Source organism: Pan paniscus, chromosome 3, assembly GCF_029289425.2.
Source record: "Pan paniscus chromosome 3, NHGRI_mPanPan1-v2.0_pri, whole genome shotgun sequence".
Classification (NCBI taxonomy): domain Eukaryota; kingdom Metazoa; phylum Chordata; class Mammalia; order Primates; family Hominidae; genus Pan; species Pan paniscus.
The window spans coordinates 159,349,235-159,367,074 of record NC_073252.2 but is presented as its reverse complement, the minus strand read 5'-3'; the positions used below and the strand labels follow the sequence as shown (position 1 = coordinate 159,367,074).

Here is a 17,840-nt window from a genome sequence, read left to right as displayed (position 1 = left end):
GAAATACTAGGAGAATCATTTTTGAAAGTGTATTTTGTATTTCAAAAAAATTCATTTAAGTAGTCCTCAAGGAAAAGAATAAAATCAGAACTTGGTTTTGCTCCTTGTCACTGTGCAAGCTTGTGTATATTGTAATACTTTTGAATGAGAAATGGCAGAAAGGGTGCAGCAGATTTCTTTTTGTACTTAGAGCTTTGAAAGTCTATTATTTTTCTGCTTCTAAAAATATTAAGGGCAATGTACAGGATACAGTCCCAACTATGGACACTAAGGGTTATTAGGCCTTTCTGAGGACACGCTCCCCTGCCTCATTTTTCTCTGTGTAGTTAACATGAAGCTAGTTTAATATTCCCAGAGTATAGCTGGGAAAGGGAACTAACAGGCCAGTAGGGTGGTCGGCTGTAGTCCTGACGTGGTGGCTTTAACTATTCTTGGTTTGCATTACTTTTATAGTTTTAGTAAGTCTGGAGGATTGACACTTATTCAATAGTCAGTGAAATTTGTATATACAATGGATCCTCCAGACACTAAAAAATAAGAGTGGTGAAATTAACTTTGCACATATTTGAATCACCAAATAGAGTCTCAGATTGGTTTTGGACCTTAAAGTTTTTTATTGGCATTCTGATGGCTGAAAGAAAAGGATGTCAGGTAGTTCAAAATACATGCATTAACCGGAGAGCAAATGGTCCAAGTGAACAAAACTTTTATGTCCTGTCTTTTGATATCTCCTGCAGAAACTTTTTTGACAGAGAACTGGAGTCCTCTTCTTTATTTACCAAGTCATATTCTTATCAAGGACAACGTATGTTACATATACTCTCATGACCATTTTAAATAGCAAATTCTAAATTGTAAATGTTAGAAAGGAATCAGTGTGGTAAGCCTGTAACATACATCCTGTGGAACTCTTCCACATGGTCTTCATTACACAAGTCACCCGGCTACATCAGGGAATTTAATGATTAAACAAGGCAAAACCACTTCTCTCAAAGAGCCTATGATTAATCATATATATCATATTATATATTGCTGTCTGATATATATTGTTTTACAATATATATTGCTTTGCAATATACAACTCTTTATTTTTATAATTCTTTTGATTTTCAAAACCTTAAAATATAGTACAATATTTATTTTACATATAAGAAAACAAAGACTCAAAAATGTTTGAAAATGAACTCAACATCACAACACTATTAAGCAGCAAAATGAAGACCCCAAATCATCATTTGTCTCAATCAAAATGTCTAAATGACAACAAATAAACATATTTTCATTAGCAGGGAATTTTCCAAATCTGAGGTCTAGAATTCACTTGAGAAACACTTTCATAAAAACAATATTATTCTCAATATTAAGTATGGAAAGGTACCACTCTCTACGATTAAGAAAATTCAGCCATCCAGAACTGTTTGCTTTCAATGTGAATAGATTTAACATTTATATTAAAGATAGCATGTTAATTTTTGTTGGAAAGGACGTTATGCTTTTTGGTATTGGAATTAAAATGTCTAAACCATTTGTTCTAATATATTCAAATTCTCATCTAACCTCAAAAATTTACATAGCACAATCATTTGAAAATTATACAATTTATAGTCCATCATTGCATAATTCCTGAATCATTTCCCACAAAGCTTAGTACATTATAATGGCAATTATAATGTTCTTGGAATGCCTGGCACTTGTAGATAATTGATACATGTATATTTACTGAATGAATGCAGGATTTCTCTCCCAGCATTTTTGGTGGTAAACTGGCTAATTGACTGTCCATACAATTGCATGTGACATGTATCTAACTACCTATGATATAACTCAAGTTCAAGAAGTATACACTCATTGGAAAAATATAAAAAGTTCAGCATGGTGCATATACTGAAAATGTCTTCCCCACAACCATATTCACTACACTGCCTATCATACTCCCCTAAACACTTCAAAATTCAGTTCATTTTCCTTTAACGAACTTTGTGTTGATAACTCCCATTTTTCTGTAACTACCACACCTCTTTCAACTCTATTACAGGACATAAAGTGTTCTGTTACAATTATTGTTTCCTGGTTTTCATTATTGAACAGCACATACGAGACATATGTTGTCCATCTGTGTCAACCTAACAGTTTACAGTTTATCGCAGATATTAAGTAATCAATATATGACTAATTAAATGAACAAAAGTGAGCATTTTGGTAAGTGGTACCATATTTAGATTGTTTCTACAAAGATGGGTTTTACCAATTTTGTGGAATGGGAATGCAAATGAAAAAGATTTGATGGATAAAATTAATATAATTGTAACTAGAGGCAATAATAACTAAAGGTACCATGAACATGGTTTATTACTCCACTGATTTTAGTCTTATTTCATTTTTATCAATAACATTTTAAATAATGTTTTAGAATGTTTCAAAAAGGGCTTGAGCACCACATGTTAAATATATTTGTAGATAGTTAATATATTTGTTGCTTTATTAATCTTAAAATATTTGAAATATTTTGTTACTGGTATTTACAAATATGCAAACTTGTATCATGCAAACATACCAAATTCACTTATTATCACAATTCATCTAAAGAATCTTTTGTATTTTAATTTACTCTATGCCATCTACAAGTGCTTAAGATAACCCTTATCATACTGAAGAAAATATTTTCTTGTTTTGTTTTCTAAAGGTAAATGACTTTTCTGCAGTTTTGGAAAAGATCATACAATTTTACTTCTTTAAACTGTTAATATGATGAATTACATTCAGTGATTTTTTGAATGTCTATAATTAACTCAATATATTATGGTATATTACCATTTTAGTATTCTGATAAATTTTGTTTGATAATATTTTATACAGGAATTTTTCATCTATTTTCATGAGTGACACTGATCACTAATTATTCTTTCTTCTAATGCCTTGTCACATTTTGATATTAAGTTTATGCTGACTTCATAAAAAGCAGCTGGGGATTTTATTAGTTATCTATGCTGCATAATAAATTAGCTAAAATACTAGTTGCCTGAAACAACAAACATTTATGCTCTTTGAGATAATAGGAAAATCAAGATATGCAATAATAAACAGAGAAATGAAATAATCAAATAATTTGAGAACAGCTTAGCTAGGTGATCCTGGCACAATCTCTTTTCTGAGATTTCAATCAGCATGTTGTTCAGAGCTGTAGTCATCTGAAAGCTTGATTGCGGCTGGCATAACTACTTCCAAGATTACTCACTCACGTGGCTATTGGCAGGAGGCCTTAGTTTTTTGCTGGCTGTTGTCATGGGGCCTCTCTCTGCCCCTTGGCATATAAGCATCCCCATAAGAGTGATTGAGTATCTTATGACATGGCAGCTGAATTCTGCAGGAGCAAGAGAACGATGAAAATATTGCAATACCTTTTATGACCTAATGCTGGATATTATGCACCATTACTTTGCCCCAGCTCTGTTCATTCACAGCACGTCATTAAATCCAGCCCACAGGTCCCATGTGTAAAGTGAGAACAGTTAGTCTCTATCTTTGGAAGACAGGAGTGTCAACAATTGATAGAGATATTTTAACACTACTAAAGAGATGCCTCCAGCCCCATTTTATTTTCTAGAAGAGCTTGTATAAGATTGATGTTATTTTTACTTTATTTTGGAAAAGTTCTAAAGTTTTCTTTGATTAAAAGTTTTTAAATAAATTAAATGTATTTAAATGTTATAAGACTTTTTAGATTTTATACTACTTTTTGTGTAGGTTCTGCTAGATGCTTGCGTTTCCAGAAATCTGTTCATTTTATTTAAAGTTACGTGTTGGCATAAAGCTGTCTATAATTTGTTCTCTTTAGTTTTTACCGTTTCTGTAAGAATTTAGCTCTCATTCTGACTTTCTTGGTATGCCATTTTGTTTCTTGGGGTTGCTTTTTATGATTTGTCTTTTTTTCTTTGGTGTTCTGTAGTTTTACTGTAATGTCTATGTGTCACCTTTCTTAAGAAAGTTCATCATCTTTAGGCTTTTGGAATCACTGATTTAATGTCTTACACAGAACTGAGAATATCACAATGGTTACCTCTTCAAATATCGCTCTCTTCAGTTTTATATATGTGTATATATATATATAATATGTATATATATAATATGCATATTTATAGTATTCTTAATCTATTCTATATTCACTTACTCTCTCATCTGTATTTTCTATATTTTATACCTCTGTGCTTTATTGTGGCTATGATTTTTTTCTGACTTAACTTTCTATTATCGCCTTTCTTCTTCAGCTGTATCTAATCTGGAGTTAAATACAAAGATTGAGTTTATAATTTCAATTTTTGTTATTTAAAAATATAGCATTTCTAGTTGATTTATTTTAATTACAACGTTATGTTTTATAGCTTCCTAAATTTTTATGTTTAGCTATCAACTCTTTAAACACAGGAAGCCTAGATGAATAACTCCAGTTACCAGAATTTTGTGGCTTTTTAAAACTTGACTGTTGTTTTTATTTTTATTGGTTAAGTTTGTATTTTCTTAAGGAAAGCCTTGAGATATTTTGTTGCATTCAGCAAATTTGATTTCATCAACCATTTTCCAAATTATTTTAATTATAAAGATAATAGGTTCTTTAAGAGAGGTATTCCATCTATGACTGTCAGGCACTGGGGGGTACCAGAGATTCTGCAATGAATCTTTGGACATTTTGTGGCCACTTAAATGCAACGCAACTAGTAACCCAGTACAGAGAAAGAGTTACTATGCCAGAATCTCCAGCCACAATTATTGTGGGACCACAATACTAAGCCCATTTACTTTAGTTGAGGCTGCCTACCAGAATCAGCTGATTCCCTGATATTGGCATGTATTTGTAAACCAAAAATAAGTACATAATCCTGGCTTCTCAGAAGTTTTGGAGTCTGGTAAGGTAGAAGAGATCAATCACTATATTTGATTCAATGTAGCAACAGCGCCAGATCTTAAAGAAATACACACTGAATTAATTAATGGCTAAAAGAGAAAAATACAAAACCTCTCAAGTTGTCTTATTATTTTTTAAATTACGTGTGCACACACATGCATGTGTGTATATACATGGGAGAGAGAGACAGAAATAAAATACCTTTGATTAGTAATCAACTCTGACTTCAGAATCTTCACCTGGTTTGGGAACTATTCTTGAGGGAGAAACAGTTGTAGCTCACTTCCATGAGCCTTAAAGTTTCTTCTGTACTGATTCTGCCATTCCTCATTGTATCCCTAAGTTACTTATGATTTCTGAAAATGCTTTCTGTAAACTTTTCCAAGATTTTAAATTCTAGTCAGGAAGATAATCAGAATCAATCATTATCATTTTTTCAACATTACTAGAAACAGAAAGTTATCAATTAATCCACATCTCACTTTTAATTGAGTCTTTCTGTAATTATGCCTAATGTTGTATTTACAACATCTCATTTTAATATCAATGATTATATAATTGAAAAAAGTTTCAGATTGTATTCATCACTAGTTAATTCAGTGAGTGACTTTTATAAAGAAAATTATTTTACCTAATCAAAGTGCAATTATCAAATCAGGAAATGTAACATTAGTAGTATCGCAATATCTAATACAGGGACCATATTTAAATTTTGTCAGTTCTCTTAGTAATATACTTTATAACTTATTTTTCTAAGTCCAGGACCCAATCTTGATTTGCATGTTTTATTTATTTCTTGTAACTCATCTTTTTTAGTCTAGAGTGTTTCATTAGCCTCCTTTGCCTTTCCTTTCTTTTTTATTCAGATAAAATCCACATGCCATTTAACTGTGTCAAAATGTACCACACAGTAGCTCATAACATATTTACAATGTTGTGTAACCATCACCACTATCTAAGCCTAGAACATTGTCACCCCCAAATAAACCTCATATCCATTAAGCAGTCATTTCTCATTCCTCCCTTTCCTCAGTCCCTAACAACAACCAATCTGCTTTCTGTCACCATGGATTTGCCCACTGTGAACGTTTTATAAATGGATTAATATAATATGTAAACGTTTGTGTCAGATACCTCCAATATTCATGTTGTAGAATGCATTAGTATTTTCCTCCATATATTGCATGGCTGCATCATTTTATATTCCCACCAGCAATGTGCAAGAGTTCCAGTTTCTCCACATACTCAATCAACAACATGTTATTTTCTGATTTTTGTTTATCTGTTTAAATAGCCATTCTAGAGGGTGTGAAGTGGTATCATGTAGTGGTTTTGATTTGCATTTCCCTCTTTTTGATTTTTTTTAATTTTTTAATCTTTTCATGTGCTTAATTAGCCATTTATACATCTTCAATAGAGAAATGACTATTCAATTTTTTCGTCCCAAATTTTAATTGCATTGTTGGCTTTTTAGCTGCTGATTTGTAACAGTTCTCTATATATTCTGGATACTATCAGAATTTTCAAATATCTTTTCCTATTTTGTGGGTTGTGTTTATACTTTTTTATAGTGTCATTTGATGCACTACAAAATCTAACATTTATTTTGTTTTTGTTGTTGCTTGTGCTTTGGGGTCATATCTAGAAGAAACAATTGTCCATTTCTAGATCTGAAACATTTACTCAATGTTTTCTTCTGATAGTTTATTGTTTTAGCTCCTACATTTAAGTCTTTGATTTATTTTGAATTCAATTTTGTTTATGGTATGAGGTAGGAGTTCAGGCTTATTTTCTTGCATGTGGTTTTCCAATTGTCCCAGAATAATTGGGGAAAAAAATGACCATCAATGTATGTTTATTTCTGCACTCTCAATTCTATTCCATCTTTGTGTCAGGATTGCACTGCTTTGATTACTGTAGCTTCATTGCATGTTTTGAAATCAGCAAGTATGAGCCCTCCAGCTTTGTACTTTTTCAAGATTTTTTTTTCACCACTTGGGGGTCTCCTGTAATTTCACATTTATCTGAGGATAAGTTTTTTTAATTTCTCGAAAAAAATGCAGTTAGAACTTTGATAAGGATTACACTGTACCTTTGTTTTTCTTTTACTTGTCTTTGTCAACTTGGGAGTATGATCACCTTACCAATAGCCTTTACCAGTTTGTACCATGTTACCAATCAGTTCTTTCAATCCAGGAATACAAAGTGTCTTCGGATTTATTTAGGTCTTCTTTAAATTCTTTCAACAAAGTTTCATAGTATTTAGTATGAAAGTTTTGCATGTCTTTGGTGAACTTTATTCCTACATATTTTATTTTTTGATACTATTGTAAACAGAATTATTAATTTCCTAACAGGCTATAATAAAAATATTTTATTTTCCTTCCATTATATACTCATTCATTTATTTATATAACTGAATTCATGATTTTATTTAATTCCTTATACTCCTTTGTAATTACTAATTATTTCAGTGCTCAAATTGTCCCATATTTAGCAAATTGGAGTCTCTTTTAACTGGTTTCTGTATCCTTTTGGTATGCCTCATCATTCTTTGAGGACTTGTTTAATTTCTGAAACAAGATATTCCAGGCTCATCTTATGTTTTCCCTAGCAAAATCCCAGAATAGTTTTTATACAGGTAACACTGGTACATTTCAGTGGATAATGCTATTTGGAAACTACAATCTGTAGAAATGTATAGCATCATTAAAATATATAATTTATTATTTATCTTATTGCAATTTTTCTTTTGGAAAATTAAATAGAAAATATGAATCACTAATTCACTTTCTCTTTCATTTTTTCCTTTAGTTCCTCCAGTCATCCGGGTGTATCCAGAGAGTCAGGCTAGAGAGCCTGGGGTAACTGCCAGTCTTAGGTGCCATGCAGAGGGCATACCAAAGCCTCAGCTTGGCTGGTTGAAGAATGGAATTGATATTACACCAAAGCTGTCCAAACAACTCACGCTTCAAGGTGCTTTTTACTTGCATTTTTTTCTCTTAAATGACCATGTTGAAAATTTATACTAAAATTTATAACGTTCTTTGGAAAATAAAAGAAAAATGAGTGTTGGTGGCAACAGAATGTCACAAATATGAAAAAAATGCTTATATCTAAGAAATTATATGGGAAAGATTCTTTTAACATTTTAGTGTTTTTAATAATAGTCTTGTCATAATGATTAATTATGTCATTATTTTGGTGATAAGTAAAATATTAAATTATGTATCTTTAAAATACTTGTCCTGTGAATTATAGCAGTTATACTGAGCGGAATAATTAGATTCTTTTATAGAAATTCATTTCTGAAGTTACTTTTTAAGTGTTTAAATAATACCTTGAATATGTATTATAGAGGATTTCAATACAGAATTTTTAGTGGATTTTTAGCATATTTTGTAAATGAAGGGAGAAGAATATCAAAAAGTTACTAAATGTTTTCCATTTACATTTTTTAAAGTTTGTATTACATTCTAATATATAAAATTTTGTACATATTCTAATCTTCTAATGTGTAGACATGAATAAATTACTGTATATTAGATAATAATAATCCCAAATATGTGGAAAATAAACAAAACCAGGCAAGATTTGTAAGGTCAAATAATTTAAGTAGTCTAAAAGCAGTTGCATATAATATATTAATTATACTAGCATTAAAAATAAACCACAAACCTTTTTTTCATTGTTAGGGGTAACACACAACACTCATTTTACTGGAGTATCTTCTTCATGGGCATTATAGTTCTTATTTTATGACTTTAATTTTCTTTATATTATTAAACATGAACATATTTTGTCACTTTATTACATAGAGTTCTATTATTATTCCACTTTAATAGTGGATATATATAATCATTATACATTTTTAAATAAAACTTTTTAAAACTTCTACTTATTCTTGCAAGTCAATAGAGACATGTCTGTGAAAGTGTCCTTAAACTTTAAAAACTTTAATCCTAGAAATCACTAATGTGCATACGTAGGTCAGACACATTTGCACACATATCTAGTGATTACCTCAAGAGGTCTATAATCTGAGAGGAGAAGACTTATTAACAGAAATTAAATGAATAAAAGTCTAAATAGCTTCTGACTTTGTCTCTTGCCCATTTAATAGCAATAAACCATATTATAAAAGTATATCAAAATTTTGCTTTCAGGAATATACATGACAACAAATTTTTGAAGTTGTTACACTCCAGACTCAACATTTGAAAAGAGGAGGTGCTTGCAAATAAATTACTGTAAATTTTTACAACAGGGAAAAACAGTTGAAGTTTAAAGAGAATATGACAAAAAATAAAAGGAGAGAAGAGATAATTCTACACACATAGGGGTATAAAACTCCATGTGGCTTAATAACTGTTTAATTATCTACTCATTCATGAGATGCTTCTTTAGTGTTTGTGTGTGAAGTCCAAGTCCAGACACTAATTTAGTATCTATGGCAATGGCTGGGATAATATGTGAATTAGAGAGAGTAAAATCCCAAGAAAGCACAAATATTTTATTAACAGGCAAATGAAGAAAATAACAGTAAGAGACTAAAATTCATCAAGAGACAGGAGACTAGGTGATAATATGGAAGAAGAGAAAGTTAAAGAGTTCAACAATGGCAAATGCATAGAAAGTTCAATAAAAGGCATTGATAAGTGTTTACTTCAGGTGATGAGCATGTTCTTGCGACATTTAGAAAAACAGTATCAGTAACAATCAGTTTTCAGTGTGTTTAGAAACGAAAAGGAGATAAGAAATACAAAAATCTTTTTTGGCCAGATTCTGAAAGGAAAAAAAAATAGAAGGTAGTAGCTCCTGGTGGGGAGGCTTAGAACTGATGGAGATATTTCTTGGATAATTCATCAATCTGAGAAAGTATCAGTAGGGAGAAATGAGAAGGATGAAGCCTGCAGGAAGAGTCATAGAAATCAATAAGAAATAAGGGGAGATTTGCCTTGGAAAGAAACAGAAAATTTCCTGTGAGAAATAAATCAAGGTGAAACTAGGAACGGAAAGTTTTGAGGTTGCTTTCTGATCACTTCTATTTACCTCACGATTGAAAGAGCAAGATCACTTGCTGAGAGTGAAGTTAGTATTATGATGGGAAACATCAAACAAAGTATATAAAGATTTGAAGTAAAAGTAGAGGTGGATATGAAAGGTACCTAACTGGAAAGGTCAAGTGAAATGAATAGCAAGTAGTTTTGAATGTCCTAGGAATTGAAAACTGTGAATCTGAAAATTATAAACTCGCTTATGCAATAGTCTTATAACTTACTCAAAGAACTAGGTGCAGGGACACCAGATGCAGAGATGGGTTAGCTTATTCTAGCTCTAGAGGTTAGGAAGGCAGATGTGTCAGGATGATAAATAGATAAAGGGATTGGTAGTTCTGGCAATAAAGTGGTAACGTCTAAGAATGCTAGATTATATAGGAAGAGAAGGAAAGACAATGGGCCATATAGGTTAGGAGAACATGTAAAAATATTGGGAGACAGCATTTAAAGAAGGAAGAAATTTATTTGGTATTTCAAAACAAAACCCAGAGAATTTAAGCTGTTAAGTGTGTGGATCCTGAAAAAAAAAAAAAAGGTATGATTTTGGAGGAGGCCGTATCTTATATAAAACAAGAAGGTGAAGCAAATGTAAATACATTGTTTACTACCTATCTTTAGAGCAGGTTCCTATAAACTAAGACCCACAGACCATATCTAGATAGCTGTCTGTTTTTTTTAAATAAAGGTGGGTTTTTTTGTTTTTGTTTTTGCTTTCTTTTTGTTGTTGTTGTTGTTGGTTTGTGTTTAGAATACAGTTGCACTCATTTTTCAAAACATATTGCCTGGCTGCTTTAATGCTGCTGTGGCAGAGGTGAGTAGTTGCCACAGAAATTGTGTGGCCCACAAAACCTAAATTATTTACACCTGGCCTGTTGCAACAAAATGAAAACCTGCCAACCCCTTTTTTGGAGTAGTGATTCTCAGTGAATGATGTGGGGAATGAGGGTGTGTAGTAAGCATTTGCAAATAAAGAAACAACTTCAAGTTATTCAAATGATTATGTCTCTCAAACGTCCACATCCACTGCCTGTCCATATCTCACATCCCTTGAGAGCTACTGGCTCCTAGCGATGGCAATCAAGCTGTTTTCTCATTGGCTTTCTACCCTTGTTTTCCCAAACCACACTGATTACGTTGCCTTCTACCTGTCACAGATAGTCATTTCCCATTCTGCATGTGTGGTTCTTGTAACTGAACAACATGGAACACACAGACACAAATATGTACACAAACACACACACAGTACCCACACAGGCATGCACACACACACATACACACAGAAAGAAAACAAAAGGAAAACAAAGAAAAAGAAAAGAAAGGAAAGAGAAACTTAAACAAATGACTATAACAAACACTCAACTGCCAGGTGCGGTGGCTCACGCCTGTAATGCCAGCCCTTTGGTAGGCCGAGGCAGGCCTATACCAAAGATAACCTGAGGTCAGGAGTTCGAAACCAGCCTGGCAAACATGGTGAAACCCCATCTCTACTAAAGATACAAAAAATTAGCCCGGGGTGGCGCAGTGGGCCTGTAGTCCCAGCTACTCAGGAAGCTGAGGCAGGAGAATTGCTTGAACCCGGGAGGCGGAGGTTGCAGTGAGCTGAGATCGTGCCACTGTACTCCAGCATGGGTGACAGAATGAGATTCTGTCTCACAATAATAATAATAATAATAATAATAATAATAATAATAATGTTTGATGAATGGCAATAGTATACCTGCATGATTTAGCTCAATTAATTACTCTGAAAACATCTTTCATATACATTTACCTGCAAACTAATCATATTGCTATTATTAGACTTCTGAAAAATCTTAGGGGAATGTAGGTTCTGAATATTATAAGTAAATATATAAATGAAATTATACTTATCAATATGAAATACCTCATATACAATGTAGAATATAGGAAATGATACAAAACATAAACTATGCATTTGATATAGAGTATTGGGCTCTCTTATAGAATGACAGCACAGTTTATGAACACTTGAATGCTTCTGGAATAATTTGGCATGCCTTCAAAGTATGGAAGTAGGAAGGGAAACAGTTTAATTAGGACAAGCCAAGAGAACTGTTTGACTGTGTAATCAAAAAGCACTGTTCCAAAACTGAAATTGTAGTTTACAAGTTGCATTTCCCTTCTTTTTTCAGCAAATGGCAGTGAGGTTCACATAAGCAATGTGCGCTATGAAGATACTGGAGCATACACTTGTATCGCAAAGAATGAAGCAGGAGTGGATGAAGACATCTCTTCTCTTTTTGTGGAAGACTCTGCTAGAAAGACCCGTATGTATTGAACCACCCCACAGCACACACACACCATATTCAACATACTTTTTTACAGCTTTTTTTAAAAAGTAAAGACACCAGAAAACTGTGAATTGCACAATGCATTATAACAAATAGATTTTATATGTAGGAAGGATAGAAATCTTGAAATACTAAAAGCAGATTTAAAGATGAAAAAAAGTTGTGAAATTTTCATTACAACACTAGATTTTATTTTTTTGCAAGTGTACATATGGTGTTTCAGGTCCTGTCTTCCCATTTGCTCTTGGAGGAATTTATATCTCTTGCAAAATCCCTCTCCTCAATTAAATGTGGGGAATTCAAGGCCCCCAAATGTATCCAGTGTGTATCTTCTAGGTAGAATAAATTACTATATTTGTTTTCCTGTCAGTTACATTGCAGTCACTGGATTAAGACCTGTACAGCATCCTTCTCTACAGAAGGTTCAGTGGTAACTGCCACTGTAAGGCACTCACTGCCCCTGACACAAAAACTACACTGTTGCTGTTCTTGGTTTAGTGCTAAAAATCCTTTGCCATCATGGTTCATGTTGTCTGATTGTCTCCTGGAGTTATACCCCAAATGTCTTCTTCTCTTTTATTTTGTTTAATTACTTGGCAAAAGGGATAGAGATAGGGTGGGGATGCTGAGGATGGATTGCTTTTTATGATAGCTGAATTGTTTGGAACTCAAACTACTATTATAGCATTTATCAAGTGCATTCTTTGCAAGCAAACAAACAGCCATTTTATTCCCTTGGTATACACGTGCCACAGTGTGGCTGTTTTGGGATAGGGCCTGGATGTGCTTGAAGTGACTACTCCCCTTGTTCTCTGCTCTTCAATCCTACTTGTTACGCTGTTATTAATATATGTTTTGCAAGAGTCTGATATTATTGGACCCTCTAACTTGACAGGCCCATTTTTCTGAATCCAGTGTTTGAACAAGGTTAAAGCATTGATCCAGCCAGGAGTCTTCCTATTACTTCTTAAGTCACTTAGTGCATATTGACATGAGTGGATCCATTGAGAAAGAAGGACCTTACCCAGGTCCCAACTACTAGCATATCATTATCTTCATTTTGTCTGGTTAGGACAACCATCATTATAAAGAAATATTTAAGAAGGAAAGTCTTTAGGTTGAAAAAAGAGAAAAAAAGCTGGATTTAATGGCCTGCATAAGGTCCACCATAATTCCTTTGCTCTATTCCTTTTATGTGGTACAGCCAATACTAACTTGTAATTCACTTTCTGTTAAAAATTAATTTGAAGTGACAAGTAATTAAAAATGTTTGTTTTCTTTGTCCTTATGATGATGTTTGTGAAACAGATTTTAATATCAACTCCATATTCTTAATTTATTTTAATGTTTGTCAAGTACTTTTTAATATATTTCTCTAGTTACAACAGTAAAACACCTAGCCAAAGCTCCCTTAGTCAACAAATCATACAAGCTTTTAGTGTGTGAATTCTAGGAAAATTTTAGGAGAAGATTTAACAGGATTAAATTTTTGACAAGGTTTAATCTTGTTGAAGTAAAAGTGCCCATTTAAAAAATAATCATGCATGTAATTAAAATCAGGACAATACTAAATAAGTAAACTGAGTAGAATATTAGCAACTATGGAAAAGTATAAACAGAAAATGTAATAATGTCTACTTGATAGAAGATAGTTTCCCTTGGGATGCCTCCTAATAGTTAAATGCCAGAATTCTGTATAACAAAAGAAAACCAAAATCAGGTGGATTTCATAGTAGTGAAAATTACTGCCTTTTGTAACCCCCATCTTAAGGATTGTGGATCTGGGTTCTTTTCTAGTAATTTCATGGAAAGAGACTGGTATTAGATATACATGGCACATTTGTATTTTGGAATGCTAGATATTTTCTTTCTTTATTATTTTTATTTTTTCAATAATTTCAAATTTTATTATAAAGAGTGCATGTGCAGGTGTGTTACATGGGTATATTTCTTGGTGCTGGGGTTTGGGGTACAAGTGATCACATCATCCAGGTAGTGAGCATAGTACCCAATAGATTATCTTTCAGCCCATGCCTCCTTTCATACTTCGCTCCTTTAGTAGTTCCCAGTGTCCATTTTTCCCATCTTTATGTCTATGTGTATTCAATGTTTAGCTCCTACTTATAAGTGAGAACATGTGGTATTTGGTTTTCTGTTCTTGCATTAATTCACTTACGATAATGGCCTCCAGCTTCATTCATTTTGTTTCAAAGACTATGATTTCATTCTTCTTTATGGCTGAGTAGTATTCCATGATGTATATGTACCACATTTTCTTTAACCAGCCCACCATTGATAGGCACCTAGATTGATTCCATGTCTTTAGTATTGTGAATAGTGCTGCAACAAACATGCAAGTGCATGTGTCTGTTCGGTAGAATGATTTATTTTATTTTGGATCTAAATCCAGTAATGGGATTGCTGGGTCAAATAGTAACGTCTGTTTTAAGTTCTTTGAGAAATCTCCAAACTGCTAACCACAGTGGCTGAACAAGTTTGCCCTCCCACCAACAGGATATAGGCATTCGCTTTTCTCCATAACCTTGCCAGCATCTACTGTTTTTTGACTTTTTAATAATAGCCATTCTGACTGGTGTGTGATGATATCTTATAGCAGTTTTGATTTGCATTTCTCTATGCAAATCAGAGTGATGATGTGGAGCATTTTTCATATGTTTGCTGACCATTTGTATGGCTTCTTTCGATAAGTGTCTGTTCTTATGCTTTTCCCATTTTTAAATTGGATTATTTGATTTTTGCTTGTTGATTTAAGATCTTTGTAGATTCTGGATATTAGTATTTTATTGCTTGCATAGTTTACATATATTTTCTCCCATTCTGTAGGCTTTCTGTTTACTTTGTTAGTAATTTCTTTTGCTGTACAGAAGCTCTTTAGTTTAATTAGGCACTCTTGTCAATTATTATTCTGTTGCGATTGCTTTTGAGGACTTAGCCATAAATTCTCTGCCAAAACCAATGTTGAGAAGGGTATTTCCCACTTTTACTTTTAGGATTTTTATAATTTAAGGTCTTACACTGAAATCTTTAACCCATCTTGAGTTAATCTGTGTGTATGGTAAGAGGTAGCGGTACAGTGTCATTCTTCTGCATGTGGCTAGCCAGTTATCCCAAGACAATTTACTGAATAGATAGTCCTTTCCCTGTTGCTTTTTTTGTCTATTTTGTCAAAGATAAGATAGTTGTAAGTGTATGAGTTTATTTCTGGGGTGTCTGTTTCATTCCATTGCTCTATGTGTCTGTTTTTATACCAGTACCATGCTGTTTTGGTTACTGTCTCCCTGTAGTATAGTGTGAAGTATAGTGTGATGCCTATGGATTTGTTCTTTTTGCTTAGGATTGCTTTGGCTACTCATACTCTCTTTTGGTTCCAAATGAATTTGAGGATAGATTTTTCTAATACTGTGAGATACAACATTGGTATTTTGGTAGGGACATCTTTTAATCTGTAAATTGCTTTGGATAGTACGGCCATTTTAACAATATTGATTCTTCCAGTACGTGAGCATGAAATACTTTTCCGTTCATTTGTGTCATCTATGATTTCTTTCAGCAGTGTTTTGTAGTTATCCTTGTAGAGATCTTTCACATAATTGGTTAAATAAATTCCTATGTATTACATATAATTTTAGCTATTATAAATGGAATTGTGTTTTCAATTTGGTTCTCAGCTACAATGGAATTGGTATATAGAAATGTTGCTAGTTTTTGTATATTGATTTTGTATGCTGAAACTTTGCTGAATTTGTCAGTTTCATGAAGCTTTTTGCAGCATCATTAGGGTTTTTTATGTATAGGATCATATTCCCAGCAAAGAGAGATGCTTTGACTTCTTCTTTTCCTATTTGGATGTCTTTTATTTCTTTCTCTTGCCTCATTGCTCTGGGTAGGACTTCCAGTACTATGTTGAATAGGAGTAGTGAGAGTGGGCATTCCTTTCTTGTTCCAGTTCTCAAGAGAAATACCTCCAGCTTTTGCCCATTCAGTATGATGTTGGCTGTGGGTTTGTCATAAGGTGGTTCTTATTATTTTAAGGTATGTTCCTTTGATGCCTCTTCTGTTGAGGTTTTACCGTGAATGAATATTGGATTTTATCAAAGGCTTTTCCTGCATCTCTTGGGAGATCATATGGTCTTTGTTTTTAATTATATTTGTGTGGTGAATTACATTTGTTGATTTGCATATGTTGAACCACCCTTGAATCCAGGAATAAAGCATACTTGATCATGATGAATTAACTTTTTGATATTCTACTGGGTTCAGTTTGCTAGTACTTTATTGAGGATTTTTGCATCTATGTTCATCAGGGATATTATCCTGAAGTTTTCTTTTTTGTTGTTGTTGTTGTGACTCTGCAAGATTTTGGTATCAGGATGATGGTGGCTTCATAGAATAAGTTAGAGAGAAGGCCCTCCTCCTCAATTTTTTTGAATAGTTTCAGTAGGATTGGTATCCATGCTTTTTTGTATGTCTGGTAGAATTTGGCTGTTCATTCTTCTGGTCCAAGGCTCTTTTTGGCCGGTACATTTTGTATTACTTACTTACTCAATTTCCAAACTTATTGGTCTAGTCAGGTTTTCACTTTCCTTCTTGTTCAATCTTGAAGGGTTATGTGGTTCCAAGAATTTATACATTTCATCTTGATTTTCTAATTCGTGTGCATAGAGGTGTTCATAATAGTCTCTGAGGATCTTTTCTATTTCTGAGGGATCATTTGTAATGTCATCTTTGCCATTTCTGATTGAACTCACTTGGATCTTCTCTTTTTTTCCCCCTTCATTAATCTAGCTAGTGGTCAACTTTTTTATTCTTTTAAAAAACAAACTCTTGCTTTATTAATCTTTTGTAAGGACTTTTAGTTCTCAATTTTGTTCAGTTCTTCTCTCATTCTAGTTATTTTCTTCAATTAGGTTTGGAATTGGATTGCCTTTTTTTTTTTTTTTTTTTTTTTTTTTTCCCTAGTTCTAAGTCTGATGTTGGATTGCTAACTTGAGGTCTTTCTAACCTCTTGATGCAGGTATTTACCACTATGAACTTTTCTCTTAACACTGCTTAAGCAGCAACCCAAAGATTTTAAATTGTGTCTCTATTTTCATTAATTTCAAAGATTTTTTTTTATTTCTGCGTTAACTTTATTGTTCACTCAAGAGTTGTTCAGAAGCAAGTTTTTTAATTTCTCTGTATTTCTGTTGTTTTGAGAGATCTTCTTGGTATTGATTTCTATTTTCTTTGCAATGTGGTTTGAGAGAGTGCTTGATATTATTTTGATTTTTTTGCATTTATTAAGACTTGTGTTATGGCAAAGCATGTGGGCAATCCATGGGCAAAAGAGAAGAATGTATATTCTGTGGTGATTCGGTGGAGTATTCTGTAGCTTTGTATTAGGTCCCATTGGTCAGCTGTCAATTTTAAGTCCAAAATTTCTTTTTCAGTTTCTGCTGCAAAGATATTTCTAATGTTGTCAGTGGAGTGTTGAAGTCCCCCACTGTTATTGTGTGTCTGGAAAGATATTTTCAAAAATGCCAAAAGAACCAATCAAAGACCCATTAG

General features: G+C 33.0%; 1 protein-coding gene across 4 annotated transcripts in view; it reads left to right on the top strand.

Moving 5' to 3' along the window:
* The window catches only part of FSTL5 (follistatin like 5), a 778,780-nt gene that overhangs the window by 612,387 nt on the left and 148,553 nt on the right, over positions 1 to 17,840 (top strand). For all 4 annotated transcript variants that reach the window (XM_034959355.3, XM_014344780.4, XM_034959354.3 and 1 more), the window contains exons 9-10: positions 7,715 to 7,876; positions 12,114 to 12,248. In XM_034959355.3, the coding sequence (XP_034815246.2) occupies positions 7,715 to 7,876; positions 12,114 to 12,248 (297 nt within the window). The remainder of the gene's footprint in view (positions 1 to 7,714; positions 7,877 to 12,113; positions 12,249 to 17,840) is intronic.